The sequence below is a fragment of the Panthera uncia genome (genome assembly GCF_023721935.1).
Source record: "Panthera uncia isolate 11264 chromosome A3 unlocalized genomic scaffold, Puncia_PCG_1.0 HiC_scaffold_12, whole genome shotgun sequence".
Taxonomy (NCBI): Eukaryota; Metazoa; Chordata; class Mammalia; order Carnivora; family Felidae; genus Panthera; species Panthera uncia.
Window position 1 is genome coordinate 18,847,572 of NW_026057579.1, and position 19,279 is coordinate 18,866,850.

The 19,279-nt window shown below is 52.3% G+C and overlaps 1 protein-coding gene across 4 annotated transcripts in view; it reads right to left on the reverse strand.

Moving 5' to 3' along the window:
- Positions 1-229: 229 nt before the first annotated feature.
- Positions 230-19,279, reverse strand: part of DPYSL5 (dihydropyrimidinase like 5) — a 100,715-nt gene continuing 81,665 nt past the window's right edge. For 3 of the 4 annotated variants that reach the window (XM_049652425.1, XM_049652426.1, XM_049652427.1), the window contains 6 exons: positions 13,839-13,980; positions 12,069-12,211; positions 10,396-10,603; positions 5,116-5,284; positions 3,195-3,276; positions 230-1,114 (listed from right to left, as the gene is read on the reverse strand). In XM_049652425.1, the coding sequence (XP_049508382.1) occupies positions 859-1,114; positions 3,195-3,276; positions 5,116-5,284; positions 10,396-10,603; positions 12,069-12,211; positions 13,839-13,980 (1,000 nt within the window). In that variant the 3' untranslated portion in view covers positions 230-858. Of the gene's footprint in view, positions 1,115-2,982; positions 3,277-5,115; positions 5,285-10,395; positions 10,604-12,068; positions 12,212-13,838; positions 13,981-19,279 lie in introns of those variants that run through there. The other variant, XM_049652428.1, reaches the window with a different exon arrangement.

The window sequence follows — 19,279 nt, forward strand, 5'->3', positions numbered from 1 at the left end:
CTGGGAATCTGGCATCCAAAGCCTTGCTTTTGTCCCCACCAGGAAGGGGACAGAGCCCCGAGTGCCGGGCACTGAGGCTCCCACCTCTCAGCGAGCTGCTACCTGCCACCCGACACTAGTGAAAAACCAGAGCTGAATTTTCTTAGCAACCGAAGCCTCGCCCCTGCCACTGTGGAAGAGGTCCCCTGTCAAAGTCCCTCTTCTTTGAAGAAACACAACTGAGACCAAGTGAGAAGTAGCTACAGTTTAATACAAACCTGCACCAGAACACAATGTGTCGGGCTGTTTTGTTTTTGCCTCAAACAGGTGGCCAAAGCACAGGACCATGTGTCATCTTGGGGTTGACACGATCTTAGCACCATGACGTTTACAGAGGAGTGAGAAGTCACTTGGGTGCTGGAGGCTCCATCCTGACCCCAGGCTGTGCCTGCCGCCCGGGCAGCTGGAGAGGGTGGTTTGGGTTTTCGCGTGGTTCTGTGGTTTCTGGGTCAGTATCGGAAAAGCCCTCATCGCGGCATCGGCTTGACAGAGACCTACTGTGGACTCCTAGCACTACACACACGCACACGCACACGCACACACAGTAGCACAATTTTCTGATAACTTATTCCCACAAACCTAGAGAGCAGCTAAGGCAAGAACAACAGTATTTATTCAGCAAGTACAAGACCAGTTTGAGAGCTGCATTCAGTGCAACCAGAGACCCTTTTCATTCCAACCAGGGGCAGTGGGGCTGCCGATGGAGCCGGCTGGAGCTCTGCACAGGGGCAAGGAGCGGGTGGCGGAAGCGGACCGTTCATGTGGTCCCCTGAGCCTCCTTCTGATCTTCATCTAGAAGCTCCCGGGCGAGGGTGGGGTCTATGAAAGATCGGGGGTGCGAGGGTGGGGTCTATGAAAGATCGGGGGTGGGGGTGGGGAGGGTAGATGAAGCGGAAGGCCTGCGGTGGACCACTCCAAGACGTGGTCTCCTAGAGCCACAGACCATGCATCTCTCAGGCAGAGGCACTCAGAGAAGGTAAAGCTTTCCTGGCCCAAGCAGGGACACTCTGCCCGCCGGCCACCACCACTGCTCGGCTCTTTGGCATCTTCCCAAGGCCCGCGACCCAGCAAAGGGCTGGAAGGGATAAAGATGGTGATGTGCACCGTACCGAGGGATCAGGGTCACAGTTTCCCAGGCCCAGATCCCTACCTCCTGTCCCCGTGGGTGCCTTTGCTCCCTCTGCTCCCTGGGGTACCGTCTCTGTCCTCTCAGCCCCTGAGTGAGTGAGGAAGATGAGCTTGAAGGGAGAAGTGAGGGTGTGGGGGCAGCGCAAACCACACGGCAAGCCGCCAACACGGATCTAGTTCTGGCTCGAGCAGTGACCACGCGTTAGTTTGTCTACAAGGAAAATCTAGCTATCTGTGCAAAACAAAGCAGAACGCCTACCAAGGGAGTCAGTCTTCCGGGTGGTGGAATTCTCGGGTGGCATCTACAAGAGACGTCACCCCTCCTCCTTTCCACAGCGGGGGGAGGCAGCCACGCCCTTAGGGGTGGTCCTGGACACTTCTGAGGTCAGAAGGCCTAAACCTTCTGGGTCTCATCTGCGAAATGGGGACCACAATACACGCTCTGCCGTTGCGAGGAGCAAGCGAGCACTCGTAGATGCAAGCGCTTTGACGACACGTAAAGCACGAAAGAAACGTGCAGGGTACGACCGCTGGCCCGAGTCCTGGAACAAGCCTGGGGTGCGCAAAGCGATGTGCGACATGAAATCACTTCCCCGAGGGGAAGGCAGAGCTTAAGAAGGGCAGGTGGCTGGGCTGCTTCCCAGCTCGCTCAGGGTGGATGGAGATCACCCGGCCTCTAGCGTCTCCATGGAGACCTCCCGGTGCTTCCGAGGCAGGGAGGGCTGGGCTGGAGGTGGGAGGAGAGGGAGGCCACGGGCAGGTGAAGGTGAGGTGCTGACCACGGGGCTCCACGGCACCTGTGCAGCAATGTGGGTTCTCCAGCCCCGTCCCGCTGGCCTGGCCTCCAGCCCACTCCCTCCCTGGTCCCGCTCCCCCTCTCTTAGCAGGCACGAGGCCTCTCGCCAATCACACAGGAAGAGCGGCCGGGCCTCCGTCCAGCAGGGGGAGGTTACAGGAAGCTGGCTGGGGGTGTGGGGGTGTCAGGGCTGGGAGTGACCAGAGCCAGAGATGGGAAAGGTGACTCCGCTCCCCGACGGTCCCCGGGGCACCCTCTCAGGCTGTAGGGAACTATACCAAGAGGGGAGGGGACAGGAGGAGGGCCTGGGACAAGGCCTCGGCAGCCTGGAAGGCCCCAGGTTGGGAGAAGAAGGGCCTGTGAGTCCAACCCCTCACCGCCCCCTCCTCGTCTGTACCCTAGGCTGTCTGGTTGGTGTCGAGTGCAGCATCTCTTAAGGTCCACATCTACTCCTGTTTCTATGCTATGCTAGTGACACGAAGCACCGTTATTTTTCACAGGATGCACAAACAAGTCAAACCAAACCACTGCGCAAACCAAACGTGCAAAACAAAATCATGTACACGCGCCTGGCACCAGCCCCGTGCCCCACCCAGCTAGCCCCTCTGGGCCTGTGACTCCCAGAGGGTGGGGTGGGGGGGGGAGGAAGAAGCTGGCGGAGGGTGCGGAGCGCCCCAACCACACCCACACAGGGGCCAGCGTGGAGTCAGGAAAAACGGGACCCCCTGGGCACGGCCGGGAAGCCAACACCTGTCTGACTTGGGAAAAGCGACCGAGGGGCCTCCTTAGGGGGAGGGGGTCCTTTTCCTCTAACACACATCTGCTAAAGTGCTCCGGACAGCTGGCGGGTCAGCCAGGGGGCAGGGCACTAAAGTCTGGGCTTTCCCAAAGCCAGCGCATGGAGGCGGGTGTGAGAGGAGGGGCTGGGCCGGGCTCTATGCATTGGGCTCTGTGCATAGTGTGGGTTTCCCGGGCCCCCCAAAGCCTGCCGAGGCCAAGGCAGGAAAGGACTGCAGCGGGAGGGACACATCTCAAAGTGCCTGTTAGGGTTGGCTCGAAGCACAGTGAATCGCGTGTCAGACATGGGGAGGGCTCCCCGGGTCCCGTGGCCCCCTCAGGTGGTGTGTACTGCCCAGCCCAGCCTCTCCCGCCCCCTGCAGCTGCGGCCGGAGGGTGTGCGGGCTGGTGGCAGTGGTGCGTCCTCACGCGGGGGGCTGGTCAGTGCCTTTACCAAATGCCGCTTGACCTGCCTCCGGGGGGAGCGAGGATCCGAGCCGAAGCTCGCTTTGGAACATGGTCATCGATTTGAGAACCTGCAGAGAAGGAAGCAGGGGGTGAGCTCGGCTGCACAGCCACCATTCCCCGGCGGAGGCGTTCAGCCCTCTGTGGGGACGATCTGTCTGAACGCTCACAACCCCATCCGGTTTTACAGGTGAGGAAAACGAGGCTCAGGGAAGTTAAGTGACTTGCCCAGTGTTACACAGCGTGTAGGTAGGTGGCAGAGCCTGGATTTGAACCCAGGTCTTTCTGATTGAGGGCCTCTCCGATGAACTGCTACTCTGCTACCTTCGCTGCTCCCAAACCTGGACATGTGGTCTCTTGTCAGGCACACGGACCGTCAGTCAGCCCGTTAGCACGCGGGCCTTTGTATACACGCCTCAGTGAGTAAGACAGGGAGACGGCTGGGCCCTCCGTTGTTCCGGAAAAATCAAAGAACCACACCCCAAAGGCCCAGCATCTTGAAATCCCAAGACTCAGAAAGTGGCTTGGTGCCCCAGGGAGTGAGCGGGACATTCTTCCGCCCAGCCTGCCCAGGAGAGAGGAGACTGGGGTGGAGGGATATTTGCCGAGTTGGAGAGAGGCCTGCCCTGAGACCTGGGAGCCGAAGCCACTGGCCGCTCCGAGGGCCTTGTGGCTTCTCGTGGGCCTGGCTGCTGCAGGAAGGGCCGTGCCCAGGCAGCCGTGGGAGCCTACACCTCCTGGGATGGCAAGGCCTGATCACGACACTCGGCACCACGGACTCCCTCCCGACTCCCAGCACACGTGTCTTGTCCCTGGTGGGACTGGAAGTGGCCTTCAGGGCGGGGGCAGGGGGATAGTTATCTTGGCACTGAGATCGCCTCTGAGGATGGAGAGTGGTGGAGAGGACCCCTCCCCACAGACCACAAAGTCCTCAAAACCTCTAAACAGGAACCATGTGTCTTCTGCCCCCAGCACATAGGGGGACACACAGGAAGCTCGGCGGGGAGCCCCCTCCCTCGGCCTTTCCTATCATAAGAGTAAATGCCACACCCTGTGTGGAAGGATCTGGATCTTGTTCCTCTCACTGTTTGGGTCCCGGTGTGGCCCTTGCAGAGTGATGCCAGGTCTCTACCCGGTCCGACTCTGAAGGCCGCTCAGCGTGTTCAAGGAGACCCCGTCCTGCCCCTTTCAAGCTGGGGTCGGGGGTGGGGTCCCAGTGTCCATCAAAGCGGCCTGGAGGACCAGGCCACCTTACCGTGCTCATTCTCCACGGAGGGCTACCATTTTTGTGGCAACGACCCCCACCTTTCGCTACTGCAGAGCACCTGGCATGTGAGTTATTGACAGGAAAGTCCCAGAACAACCCCGCCCCCCATATATTATATGTGGTATTACATATACTACAATTGCTGACAAAAAAGAAGGTGCCAGAGGGACAAACACGGGGCTGAGGCGGGGGAGGAAAGGGAATAGGGAAATACCTCTTGTAGAGGCTGGCAAGGAGCAGGGATGGGGACAGGGAGACTGCATTGGGATACAGTCCCATGTAGCAGAGAGGGTTAACCCTTCAGAGCTCTGATCACCCCTGGGGCACCCACTGTGTGCAGGGCCCCGAAGATGTTTCAAGGGAAAAATTTTCTGAACTTAGAAACTGCGGGGCGAGCAGCAGACAAGCCATGGCTTTTTGGAATGACTGGTGCCCAGGGACCCGAAGAGCCCTCCCGCCCCTCCTGATATTTGTGTCTCTATGTGGGACCCAACACCCATCTGCAGACGTGGGATGGGGTGGTGGGGGGAGGGAGAAGACAAAGAGAAAAAGCCACAGAAAAAGCTGCCAGGGTGGGCCTGTCCTCCGGCCACCCCGCTGTGGTAGAGCCACGCATCCCAGCCGGAGCGGCCCTTGCTCTTACCAGAGAGGCTGAAGCTGGACTCGTGAAGGTCTCTCATGCCCCCGTGTCGGGTAACGGGCCGAGTAGGAGTGTCTGCGAGTGGCGTTCCCATCTCTTTTTTCCCGGGATGCACAACGATAGCTACGTCCCCCAGGTAGGGAGTACGGTCCACTCCTCTAACCTTTAAGGTCTAGCGAAGGATGGAGAAGGAGGAAATGGGAAAAGAGCACACCATCAGAGCCCAGACACCATCAGAGCCCAGACGCCATCAGAGCCCAGACACCACCTCCACCAGAGCCTCCCCGATGGCCGGCAGGAGGTTGGATGCTGCCACTCTTCTCAGGACCCAAATGACTGCCCGCGACAAAAGTTTCTTATGTCTTGAGCTCAGGAGTGGAGTCTTTTACCTCCCAGTGTGTGCACGTGTGTACGTGTGTGCGGGCGTCCTTGCATAGAGGGGCCCCCGCTGGCTCCCCCTCAACATTGGTGGAATCCCTTCCAAGGCGGCAGGTGGATTTCTGGGGTATTCCCCTCCCACGGAGCAATGTTATCCCCTCACACGCCAGGCTTCCAAGAGGCCATGCCTTTTACTGTGATCTGACAACTTTGTGGGGAGAGACACCAAATACAGCCGATTTGGAGAGGAGAACCCCCAGTGGCAATGTTAGTCACTTTTGTACTCACAAAGGCAGCAAAGTTAAGAGCCTATGTTCGGTATCTAGACAGCCTGGGTTCCAATCGCAGCTCTGCGACCTTATGCAAGTTACCTAACCTCTCTGTGCCTGTTTCCTTATTTGTAAAAATAGGCTGACCGTAGTGCCTATTGGTACTGCATATAGAATTGTTAGGGGATCAAATGAATTAATACACATACAGCTCTTCGAACTGCTCTGGCACATGGCAAGTGATGTGAAAGCACCGGGAGCTGTAATTAGGGCAGAGGTCATTTACGTGTGCTTATTCATGCTGCTGTGAGGACAAAGTGAGTTGGGGTGTGCTCAGAAAGTCTGAAGGAGCAGCGTGGATGATCTACATGCCAGGCACTCGTCCGGGGCATAACCTCCACCTCCTTGCTGCTTCCTGAAAATCTTGTTGCAACAATAGACAATGGGGGATTTCTTGAAGGATCTTCAGCCTCCGTATTCCTTTATATTCTCCAACAACAGACCTAGGGTTTAGCTCAGCCCTCAGAATGTCAAGCCTGGTCTGAACTGTCTTGGCCTCTACCAGGCTGGCTGCACGTTAGCATCCTGGCTTGGGAAGCTGGGGCCCCAGTGGTGAAAGGTGGAAACACCAGCTGAGTGAAAACGGAGTTTGTGACCTTGGCAGGTGACAGCCGCTGCCAGCCCCTTCGTTACTGGCTGTATACCACACCCTCCCAGAGAGGATTTCTTCCCTGAGCCCCATGCTCTTTAGGGACTGATCACTGACAATTTTTGGAAAATGAGACTTTTTGATAGTTTTCTTTTTCTGCATGCAAGTGCTCCTTTACTTTAACAGAACTGGCTTTTTCTTGGGACCCTTACGTTGTCGTTGTAATAAATGCTTTAAAGAGACTCTGGGTTGAATTGATACCAATCCTGGAAACTGGGGCTCTTCCATGGTGGCTGACCCGAGGGGAGCGGTGTGTTGTGAATTGGGATCTATCTCACTTTTTTATGAGGCTGCCTTTTAGAAGGGCTTGAAATACTCTCTCCGCTCTCTTTTGACCCAATTTCCTGAATACCAAATGCCTTTTTTTTTTTTGGAAAGACCGCAGAACCGTCATTCTTTTTGTTTCATACTGAAATATAATTCACATGCCATAAAACTTGCCATTCGAAAGTGCACAATTCAGTGGCGTTGAGCGCATTCCCAACTTTGGGCCACTGCTGTCTAATTCCCAAACATCTTCATCGCCCCCAAAAAGCAATCCCACACCCGTCTGCAGTCACTCCTGTTCCCCACCCCCCGGCCTTAACTAACCACTAATGGATCTTCTGTCTATGGACATTACGGACACTTCACATAAATGGAATCTTAAACTATGTGGTATTTTGTGACGAGATTCTTTCACTTGGCATAATGCTCTTAAGGTTCACGTGTGTTGAATGCAGCATATATGAGGACTCCATTTCCTTCTCGGGCCAAATAATATTTTACTGAATGGCTATACTTCATTATGTTTATCCATTCAACAGTTGATGGACATTGGAGGTGTTTCCACTTCTCGGCTTCTATGAGTGACGCTGTTATGGACGTGTACGAGCTTTTGTGTAGACACCTATTTTTACTTCCTTGAGGATTTTCGCAAGAGGAGAAATGCTGGCTCCTCTGGTAACTCTAATATCTAACTTTTGGGGACGTGCCAAACTGTTTTCCAGAGCGGCTGCACCATTTGACATTCCTTCCAGCAACGAACAAGGGTTCCCCTTTCTCCACATCCCAACCGACACTTGTTTTCCAGTTTCCTTTTTAAAATGACAGCCACCCTCGGTCAGACATTGTGCTGTATGAACAAATCACTCTCACTGCTCTTGCCAGCGCTCCCTCCAGAGGCTGGCTGAGGCCTTGTGCTGCGGGTTCACATCTGAGGAGCTTTCTGGAGATAGATGGCACCATTCGCCTCCCGAGAGACCCTGAGTTTGCTTTTGGATTGAACGCGGTGATAAGTGAAATCATGGTTTTTTCTTTTTTTTTTCAGGGAACCCAAGTCTGTTCCCTCTCAGCAGATCTGGCTTTGGATTTCTTCCTTTGTTATCCTTTGGGAGAGAAGCATGTTTAGTCATTCTGAGAACTCTGGGCCCTCACGTGTGGAAAGCCGGCAGAATTGATCTTCTGGTGTTAACATGGCCTGCTTACTTCTAGGCTTTAGATGACTGCTTTTCTTTTCTTTTCTTTTTTTTTTTTATTTTTTTTTTTAATGTTTATTTATTTTTGAGACAGAGAGAGACAGAGCATGAACAGGGGAGGGGCAGGGAGAGAGAGAGACACAGAATCTGAAACAGGCTCCAGGCTCTGAGCTGTCAGCACAGAGCCCAACGCGGGGCTCAAACTCACGGACTGTGAGATCATGACCTGAGCCGAAGTTGGACGCTTAACCGACCAAGCCACCCAGGCGCCCCAGATGACTGCTTTTCAAGTATCAGTTTTACATGCCGTTACTTCAAGACTGGGAAGCAACTGAGCAACGGCAGTACCTCAAAGGCCCCTGAGCCTGCGAATCGAGAGGAACTCAGGGGTCATAGACATGCTCATGTTTCGCTCTTGTGCCTTCGGGAGCCCAGAACTCCCCGTTTGCCTGATCACTTAAAATGCTATGTGATAGTCAAAGATGGGGAATGGAAAGCAGCACTATCCGACTCTGGCGTTCCCTCTGTCCCGTCACACCACACCCCTCTCAGCCTAGGAGAGCTGGACCACAGTTTGGGAAAGAATACTGTAGTTTTTGTGAATGAACTTGTACAGAGGGGCTCTACTGAGGACCACACTCAGGGTGAAGCGAAGTCTTGGTTAGAGGCCCGGAGAGTGAAGGAAAGCCTACCTGCCCCCCGCTTCTCCTCCCACCCCACCCCCCCGTCCTGGTAGAGCCTTCCTTCTAGGGCTGGGGCCTCATAGGCCACCTGAGCAGTGGACAGAGAACAGCTGGAAGGACACAGGCAGAAGCGGCTGCTCCCGAAAGCCTTTGGGTGGTTCAAGGAAGGAACAAGAATGGGAACAAGGAGGGGAGGTCCGAGGCACTGGGCAAAGAAGCTTGGCTTTTGCATAAAGGACTTGAGAATCACGATGCTAAGAAAGTTTGGCTGAAGAGGAGAGGTCATGCGACCGTCTCGTGGCAAAGTGCACTAAGCCACAGGCAGCTCTTAAAAGGCCTATTCCGAAGATATTATTGAGCAGATTTCTAGAGCTCAGTAATAATGGCAGCTGAGTCTGTTTTCAGTCAAGGTGCTTTATAGCTCTGGTCCCTGCTACAGGCCAGAGCTGATGATGAGAGGAGAGCATGGGGCCTGGGAGTGGGAAGAAGTTGATGCTGGTCTGGGACAGGAACCACAATATGGGTGGGGGGTGGAGAGGTCACCTGGAAGGGGCCAGAAAAGGCCTCCCCACCAGCTGCTACTTAGGGCCTCCAGCTAAAAAACACACAGACCGTTTTCCTGGGTCTCACCTCTGGCACAGACAAGCAGCTGACCGACAAGGCCAGACTGGGCAGTTTACAAGAAAATTTCTCTGCTACTACCTTCAGAACATACAGCAGGCACCTGCTGTGTACAGAGGACTAGAATGGCAAAAGGAATAGAACAAGAGAACAAGAGAAGCTGGGTAAGGAAATTAAAAAAAAAAAAAAAAAAAGGATCAACGTTTCTTAAGTGTGCCATGATTATAACCATGAGCCTAGGCAGGAGTGCAGCTGGACCAGTGAGGCTGGGGCTCCTGGGCCCTCAGGCGTGACAGAAGAACACCCACCCTTTCTGCACAGGAGCCTTCTGAAGTCACAATAATATTGCTTTATGCCCGAGGAAGGGGAGGAGAAACCACGATGAGAACCACGTGCTTTCAGCTGTCAATGTGTTAGATCTGTTCTTTTCCGATGCTCTGGGACCCCCTCCTGCCCCGGCAGAGGCCACGGCTGCAGTCCCCAGCACCCGGAGTTGTCAGCAAGAACTCAGGCCAGGTTCTCCAGGGCAGCTCTCGAAGATAAGTCTGGGCAGTCAATCCCTAAGCAACGAGGCAACAGCCAGTCTTTTTTTGGGTGAATGTGTCTACTTAGAGGACAGGAACCCCTGGGGATGAGGTGAAGCCCAAAGATTTAGGGAACATCCAGTGTGCTTGTGGAACCCAAGGACTGGGTAGGACCCCTGGGATATGAAGTATTCTAGACTCGGCCTGATCACATCAGGGTTGGGGGGCGTCCAGACCCAGAAAATCCTACCAACCTCACTCCGGTCACAAGGGAGGGGGGAGGCTTCAGGGAAAGAACAACTCCAGGGCAAATATGGTAACCCAGGCCGAGCCGGGAGTCCCATCTGAGGGTTGGTGACAATCCTCCCAGAGACTAGATGTTGGGGACATCTGCGAGCATCCTGTAGTATTTCCTTAGCTCTAGGGGGATTTAGGGACTGTTCCCAATACATTTTTACTCTGTTATAGGTACTCCCTTTCTGCTATTTTGGTTGTCCCCAAAGTGACCATTCTAGGCGATAAGGTTCAGTGGGAAAATGGAATGAGAACATCTTTGAGGTTTAAAACAGTCATTATAGAATTTCCCCAACGCGGGGGCTTTAACCTCTTCGTATACACCTTCTTCTCCTTCCCTCCTCTTACCTTTTCTCTCTGGACCAGCTTCTTGTAGACAGTGTCTGGGAAGGACCTCAGGGGATAGAACTTGCCAGTGCCCTCAGCACACATGAAGACACCGTTCTCATACACGACTCGTCCCCGGCTGATGGTGACCAGCGGTACGCCGTGGCAGCGCATGTTCTCGTACAGGTTGAAGTCTCCTCCCTGCACCTGGGTGCTGGCTGAGATGGTCCTGGTGGAGAGGCAGGGGTGGGAGAGAAACCTCTGAGAAGAGGTGACGATGTCACAGCTCAGTAGGACGAATCAATGGTCAGTGGGAGGGGGTGACGCTCAGTGACAAGGAATAAGAATAGTCCCCAAAAGCTGTCTGCTGCAGACCGAATCCCATCACCTCCCCAAATGTGTATACTGAAGTCCTCACCCCCAGCCTCTGAATTTAGAGACAGGGCTTTTAGAGAGCTAATTAAAGTAAAATGAGATCATACGAGTGGATGATCCACTAATCCAATCTGACTGGTGTCTTTATAAGAGGAGGAAATTCGGACCCCAGACATGCACACTCATAGAGGAGAGACCAGGTGAGGACGGAGGCGTAAGACAGCCATTTACAACCCACGGAGAGAGGCCTCAGATGACACCAAACCCGCTGACACCTTGATCTTGGACTCCCAGCCTCCAGAACTGTGGGAACATACGTTTCTGGTGCGTCTAAGCCACCAGTCTGTGGTAGGGCCGGAGCAGCCCTAGGAAATGGATCAACTGAGCCAAACTCTAGCGGGTTTTCTGCCAACAGTGATCATGAACACCCACACCTCTGCAGCAACAGGGACCAGCCCCAGGCTTCAGGAGGCAGAACATGGCTTCTCGAATGCTCTAATGGAGAAGACAGCGTGGGTATCCCGGCCTTGGGGTGGGTGGCGGTGCACCAAAGAAGGCGAACCTTCTTTCCGATTCAACTTTTTATTTTCAAAATTCCATTAAATTTTTGCTTATCTTCTTTACTTCTAGCCTGTACACCGAGAAAAGTACCTGGCCACCAGTTAGCACTTAACAAAAATCTGCTGAGCGATTAATGAAATTTAATCAGAAAGAGCGGTTTCCATCTCCCCTGCCCAAATCTCTTAGTAAAAACCAGGCTCTGTAGCCCGTGGCCTGGTAACCCCCTTCATTCGTTCACTCAACTCGCGTGTGCTAATGCCGTGGCTGTCAAGCTCTGTGCACTCCAGAGTACCCAACACCCTCAGTGAGGGGAGCAGGGGGCTGGCGGAGGAGCCCGGAGCGTCAGAACATCTGTCTGGTTCAAGTGCGTGTTAGCTATGTGATGCGGGGAGCCTCTCTACTCTCTGGGTCTTCGTTTCTTCAATAGGAAAATGGAAATAAGAACACCAGCATGAGTGCTTCCTGGGGCTGCGTGAAAACCAAACGAGATCACTGACGTGAAGCCGCTCCGCATCACTGTAAGGGGCTATGCGCACGGTGATACCCTGCAGCCTGTCTGAGCCTGTCTTGTTCACTGCCGCATTCCTAGTGCCCAGACTACGGCAGGCCCTCAAATACTTGTCGAACCGAACACACCACAGGGTCACACTTCGCTACGCTAGATGCAGCGCAGAGACGATAAGCTGGTGGAGTTTTGCACTGGGAGCGCCTTAAAATCCCAAGTCCCTCTAGCCCTGGCGACTAGCAGCAGGTTTTACTTTGTGGCTTCTGGATCCCACACCACCACGTCGGCATCGGCCCCAGGGATGATGCGGCCCTTGCGGGGATACAGGTTGAGAATCTTCGCCGCGTTGGAACTGGTAACGGCCACAAAACGGTTCTCGTCCATCTTTCCTCCAACCTGAAACATTGCAACAGTGCCACGTCACCCAAACCCTGCACGTGCCTCAAAGCCACGGCCTCCCTTGACTCTGGCCTGCGGTCTTTTAGTTGGTCACGACAACAGTGCCGAGAAGGACGATGACATGAGCACCGTCTCAGCTGAGCCAACCTGCTGGCCGGGTTCCCGGCCATCGCCTCAATCCTTTCTCCGGCAACAGTGGTGAGTGGGCTCTTCGCCAAAGGCCGCCTACCTGGTGGAAATCTACCTCCTGTTTGTACAACCGGCTCTACCCATGTGTCTACTAGGGATGGGTCGGGAGCCTTCCTTCGTCCACAAAGGGACACAGATTTCTGGGCTCTTGAAAAACATCTTACTGCCTCACCCACCAGCGAGAGCACCGTGGACTCCCTTCAAGGGGGATTCCACAGCCACTCGTGGGCCTCTCTGAGCGGCTGGCTTCCCCTTGAGGACTTCGAATCTCCTTAGGCTCGGATTTGCTGCAGCTAATCTGTGATAGGTCAGGACCAAAAATACTTATTCTTCGTGGGGAGAACAGGTGGTATTCAAATGAAGTCCTAGTCCCTGTTTTTCTCAAAAAGCAACTGGCCAAAATATGTAAAGAGCCTTAAAAAAGGTTCATTCCCTTTGGCCCAGAAATCTGCTTCTAGGAATCTGTCCTAAGGAAATAATTAGAAACGCTCACACATATATACTCCTGAACAAAGAAGCTCTCTGCAGCATTATTTGTAAGTGCAAAACTCCGGAACAGCTAAAAGCTCCAAACTCAGGGAAGGATTAACTGAAATGTGCTACTTCCACCGGAGGAAATACTATTTAGCTACTAAAAAGATGCTATTGGGGAGCCTGGGTGGCTCGGTCGGTTAAGCGTCCGACTTCGGCTCAGGTCATGATCTCACGGTCTGTGAGTTCGAGCCCTGCGTCAGGCTCTGGGCTGACAGCTCAGAGCCTGGAGCCTGTTCCAGATTCTGTGTCTCCCTCTCTCTCTGCCCCTCCCCTGTTCACGCTCTGTCTCTCTCTGTCTCAAAAATAAATAAACGTTAAAAAAAATTAAAAAAAAAAAAAAGACGCTATCGGGGCACCTGGGTGGCTCAGCGGGTTGAACATCCGACTTCGGTTCAGGTCATGATCTCACAGTTGAGTTTGAGCCCCTTGTCAGGCTCTGTGCTGTGAGTGCAGAGCCCGCTTTGGATCCTCTCTCTCCTTCTCTCTCTGCCCCTCCCCTGCTCATGCTCTCTCTCAAAAATAAATAAACATTAAAAAAAAGAGAGAGATGCTTTTAAAGAATTTTTACTGGTATAGAAAGACACTCAAGGTATGCTGTTATGTGAAAAAAAAAGATGAACCCCGTTATTACAATAACATCCAGAACATACACAGAACTAGAAAGAAAGAGACCAAAATATTAATACTTTCACTTCTCGGTATGAAATTAGGGGGATCTTTTTTCCTCACACTTTTCTGCATTTTCCAAATTTCTATAGGAGGCTGTACTACCTTTCTGGTTGGGTGAAAATACAAACTTTCTGGTTTTGTTTTTAAGTGAAACAAGGAGCCATGGCTATAGCTCTCCTAAGAGTGAAAACCCTTGCGAGGACTTGAGCAGAGGCGGGTCCCCAGAACATACCACTCCTCTCTCCCAGATGACGCTCATGCGGTCCTGGACACCACTCACTCCATGCGGGATCTTGGTGAAGTCCTCCTTGCCCATAGCTTTCTGCTTCGTGGTGAAAGGCCGGTGATCTGATGCCACAATGTTCAGAGTATCACTGGATAAAGAGAAAGATGGGCCAGTGAGGGAGGGAGGCCAGGGTCCCGGAAGGTAGGGACAGGTGCAGGGAAAAAGCCTTCCCTTCGGATTCAGGCAAAGCTGACCTCTAACAAGTTACTTCATTTGTGTGAACCTCGGTTTACTCATCTGTAGAATGGGTTTGTGGGCTGAGGGTTGACACTAGCTGTCAGTGTCACAGGAGACACTGATGGGAGCCTTTGGGGCATCAACTTTTATTAAGAGTTAAGGCAGCTTGCAGAGAAAAATTCAACCCCTAGTTTTGCTAACCTGAGGTGGTTTTACTGCCAGAGGCTCAGATGCCAAGCTCTTATCGTCTTCTCCCTCAACCCCTACCGGTCCCTGCTGGTGACAAGCATGTGCTTGGTAAAACATTTACAAGTTCAATGTTAAGCATTGCTAAATAACTTGCGGCCATAGCCTTTCTTGGATGTGGGGACTCTGACGGCACAGAAGAGGAAAGGAGGGACAAGACAGAAGAGATGTTTGCCTTAATAAACCAGCGATGCTATGCAAGGCAACCGGTTCATCACCCCCGCCCTCTATGACCATTGTCCTCGGAAGGTTACTGAGGCCGACCTCTGTGCAAGGCTGTGGGTGGCTAAGGCATGGTGGGGCTCTCCGGGGGTTCCAGCCTCGCTAGGATTCAGGGCAGAGACTTAGTAGGACGGTGCGACAGTACACGAGGCAGCAGACCCTCGACCAAATGAGGGCGGCAGATAGCTGGCCCATGTGCAGAGATCTCTGTAGGCCGAGGGCTCAGAGGTGGTGAGGGGCAGAGGGGGAAGGATGCCCACATCGCCCAGGCCAGGGCAACCTCATGAGGAAACACCATTGGAGGGCAGGGAGGGTCCTGGCTGGAGCATGAGGGTTGTGTGGGAGAGGGGGACAACTGCTGGGACCACACAGCGGGGGCCCCGAGAACCTAATTTCTTTGTAGGAGGCACCAAAGCCTGTGAATGCCTGTGGGCCATCTAAGCTACCCACGTCAGACTTGGTGATGAGACATCTCCTTTTTTAAAAATTTTTTTAAGTTTATTTATTTTGAGAGAGAGAGAGAGAGAGAGAGAGAGAGAGAGACAGAGAATCCCAAGCAGGCTCCACACTGTTAGCACAGAGCCTGACGCAGGGCTCAAACTCAGGAACCATGAGATCATGATCTGAACCAAAACCAAGAACCAGATACCCAACCTACTGAGGCACCCAGGCGCCCCAGTGACGAGGCATATTCTTAAGGCTCTCAGATAATTCAGGGTCAGGCTGCATATTGGGCTGTCTCCACTGGGGGCCTGGCAGGGTTCATCAGTCACAACTGTTGCCAAATGACTGACTTCCTTGGCCAAATCCACAGTGAGATGACTTAGCCCTTCCTGTGGCATGGGCTGGTGTCTCCCTTAGCCAAACACGCTGCTCTGGGCCTTCTCAGAGATTGCAGGGGACACTCTCCACAGAGCAGAGGGTTTGTTCTAGGGCGCCCCAGTGCTGCCCACATTCCCCGGGCCTGCAGAACCCATCAGAGTTTCACCTTCTCCTCAGGGGTCCTCCAGACCCCCAGGCAGGGCTCAGATCAGAAGAGGTGCCTGTCAGAATCATTGGCTCAGGGTCAGGAACCTCAACTCCCATTCTTGAACCAAGTCCTACTGAGCAACCACCTTTCAAAAAAGGCTCCTACACAAGTAGGTGCCCCTCGGGGAGTGTGGTCACATTCCAGAAGGGCTTCTGAGGTCTCCTAGTGCTGCCCTGAATCTAGGAAATTCGACACCCACATCCATACCCTTTAAAGTTTAGAACATGACTGTCTTTAAGTAGTTGAAGAAATTTTTTTTAATGTTTATTTTGAGAGAGAGAGACAGGGCGCAAGTGGGGGAGGGGCAAGAGAGAGGGAGACACAGAATCCAAAGCAGGCTCCAGGCTCTGAGCTGTCTGCGCAGAGCGCAACGTGGGGCTCGAACTCACGAACCGGGAAATCATAACCTGAGCCGAAGTCAGACACTCAACCGACTAAGCCACCCAGGAGCCCCTCAAGTCCTTTAAAATTTTACATATTCAAATGAAGAGAACTTCTGGCCCCTTTCAGAAATGAAATTTTACACAGAGAACAACCTGGTGGTTGCCAGAGGCGGGGGGTGGCTGGGAGACTGGGCAAAATGGGTGAAGGAAAGGGGGAGGTACAGGCTTTCAGTTATGGAACGAGTAAGTCACAGCCACGAAAGGCACAACGTGGGGCATACAGTCCATGGTATTGTGACAGCGTCGCACGGTGACAGAAGGTAGCCACACTTGTGAGCACAGCATAACACAGAGAGTGCCAAGTCGCTGCTGTACTCGCGTGTAGCACGTCACATCGTGTGTCAACCACGTGTCAGTAAAAGAAGAATAAAACAAGGAGAAAGAAATTAGATTTGATTTTAGGGATTTTATTTTTAAGTCATCTCTACCCTCAACACGGGGCTGGAACTCACACCCCCCAAGGTCAAGAGTTGCGTGCTCTCCCGACGGAGCCAGCCCGGCGCCCCAAGAAATTGGATTTATTATTTATTTATTTATCTATTTATTTATTTGTTTGTTTATTTATGTCAACACCAAAATTTTAATTAATTAATTAATTTTTAATTGAAATTTTAGTTAGTGACATTCGATTTTTTTTTTAAAGTTTAAAAAAAATTTTTTTTTTTTAACGTTTATTTATTTTTGAGACAGAGAGAGACAGAGCATGAATGGGAGAGGGTCAGAGAGAGGGAGACACAGAATCCGAAGCAGGCTCCAGGCTCCGAGCCGTCAGCACAGAGCCTGATGCGGGGCTCGAACTCACGGACCATGAGATCGTGACCTGAGCCGAAGTCGGCCGCTCAGCCGACTGAGCCACCCAGGTGCCCCAGTGACATTAGATTTTAAATAAAGGATAAATCCTTACACCCATAGATGGTGCTTTCCCCCCTGATACGGAAGAAGTCACATGCTAACGTGGGTCGTAACAAAGCAACGCACGTTTTCTTATAAGAATATGGTAATTGGTGCCTGGGTTTTCTGTCAAGCATTTTGTATGATATCAATTATCACCAACAAGGTGTCCTAAAAACGAAACGACAGTACCACAAATTCCTATACACAACAAAAATGTTCAAACGCTGCTCCAAATTCCGTAAAATTACACACTTGTACAATATGCACCGATCTTCAAAAGGGATTCAAACTACTCTCAGGACAGGTAGCATGAAACTGCAATTCGACTTAAGTGAATAAATGTATTTAAGTTACATTAAAAATAGACTAGTTTAATATAAAACCTTAAATGATTCCATTAATAGCACTATTTTCCCCCGCCTATTTGAATGTGTTGGGGCCGCTGTCATCTGGGTAGGTTGGGGCAGTTGCCACCTATTTGTTCTTCCAGCAAATATGCCTGTGGCAAGCAGAGGTACTTCAAAAGATTTTTTTGACCTTGGCACTGAGCCCAAATTACTACAGTGGGCTCCTGGTTCTTGTCTGTTTTGTTTGTGTTGATAAAGATGGAAAAGAGGCTGGCTGGCATTTCCCTGTGAAAAGCATTTTTAAAAATTATTTCCTTATTTATTTTTAATATATATATTTAAAGTTTATTTATTTATCTTAGAGAACAAGCCAGGGAGGGGCAGAGAGAAGATCCTAAGCAGGCTCCTGCAGGTCAGCGCAGAGCCTGGGGGGGGGGGACCTCAGAAACTATGAGATCATGACATGAGCTGAAATCAAGAGTCGGACGCTTAACCAGCTGAGCCACCCAGGTGCCCCCTGCAGTGAAAAGCATTTTTAAGTCAGAGCTGATCTGGCATTTCTCCTCTCTCGTACTCCCTAATTTAAAAAAAAAAAAAAAATTTTTAATGTTTTATTTATTTTTGAGACAGGGAAGACAGAGCATGAACAGGGGAGGGTCAGAGAGAGGGAGACACAGAATCTGAAACAGGTTCCAGGCTCTGAGCCGTCAGCACAGAGCCCAACGTGGGGCTTGAACTCACGGACCGAGAGATCATGACCTGAGCTGAAGTCGGCCGCTTAACCGACTGAGCCACCCAGGCGCCCCATCGTACACCCTAATTTATCTAAATGTGTAAGGGGTGCTGCTGCTCAGGATCACAGCAATATTGTGGGACAGAAAGCAGGTGCTGCACTGGGCCACGCATATACTGGCCCTCTGGGGCCACCTGCGCCCCGAGACCTTACTGACTGCACCCTATACTCCTCTTTCAGGTGTTAACACAGCAGGATGCTGAGTGGGAATTTGCCAATTGTCGGCGACCAGGAGGGAACATTAAGGACCTGGATGAAATAAGTGCCCCTTTTTCTCAAGACAGCCATCTTCAGTCGGGGCTGGCTATTTCCCTCAATCATCCTCACCATCACCCTCGAAGAGAAGAGGGCTGTCACCTCCCCCCAGGTATATAAAAGCCTACGACAGGGAGGGAGACTGAGGTATCACAGGATGGAGAGTCCTGTAGTCTTTTCCTCTTCCTTCTTTTCGTGTTCGAGTGCGGTTTCCCTACCCTCTCTCCTAGCAGTCTCCTCCATAGTCAAGGAGGGGACATTGCAACAGGTTCACCCACGGAAAACAGAGGTGATGGCTGTGGGCTTCTTGCTTGGGAGGGGGCCGGTGGACCCGCCCTGAACCTCTAGGTGAGGAGAGCCAGTGGGATGGGGACAGACTGCCCTCCCACCGTCGAGAGTGGCAAAGCTGTGTGAGCTTTCTCTGGGCCCAGACACTGTAGAAGGTGGTCAGGCCGGAGCTGCCTTCCAGGGTCCTTGTTCACAGGGACACCACTAGTTCTAGAAGCAAGGAAGGTGTAGGTGGAAGAGGTTGGGCTGGAATCCATCTTCCATACCAGGGGATTGTATGAGGGCTGCACAAGAGAGCCCACAAGGGCATGTGTCCTACATAAGGAGGGCCCCAAAGGCCAGTCCCGTTGAGTCTGAGAAGCAGGAGTATAGACTGGTGCTTGGGTATGGAGAAGAATCCCCCTACTCAGGGACTGGGCACGGGGAAGGGAGGAGACTGACATTTAAACTAGACTAGACTTGGGGCGTCTGGGTGGCTTAGCTGGTTAAGTGTCTGACTTTAGCTCAGGTCATGATCTTATGGTTTGTGAGTTCCAGCCCCGTATCGGGCTCTTTGCTGTCAGTGTGGAGCCGGCCTTGGATCCTCTGTCCCTCTCTCTCTATCTGCCCTTCCCCAGCTCTCTCTTTCTCTCAAACATAAATAAACATTTTAAGAAAAAAAATAAACTAGACTTTAATAACCAAGAGGGAGA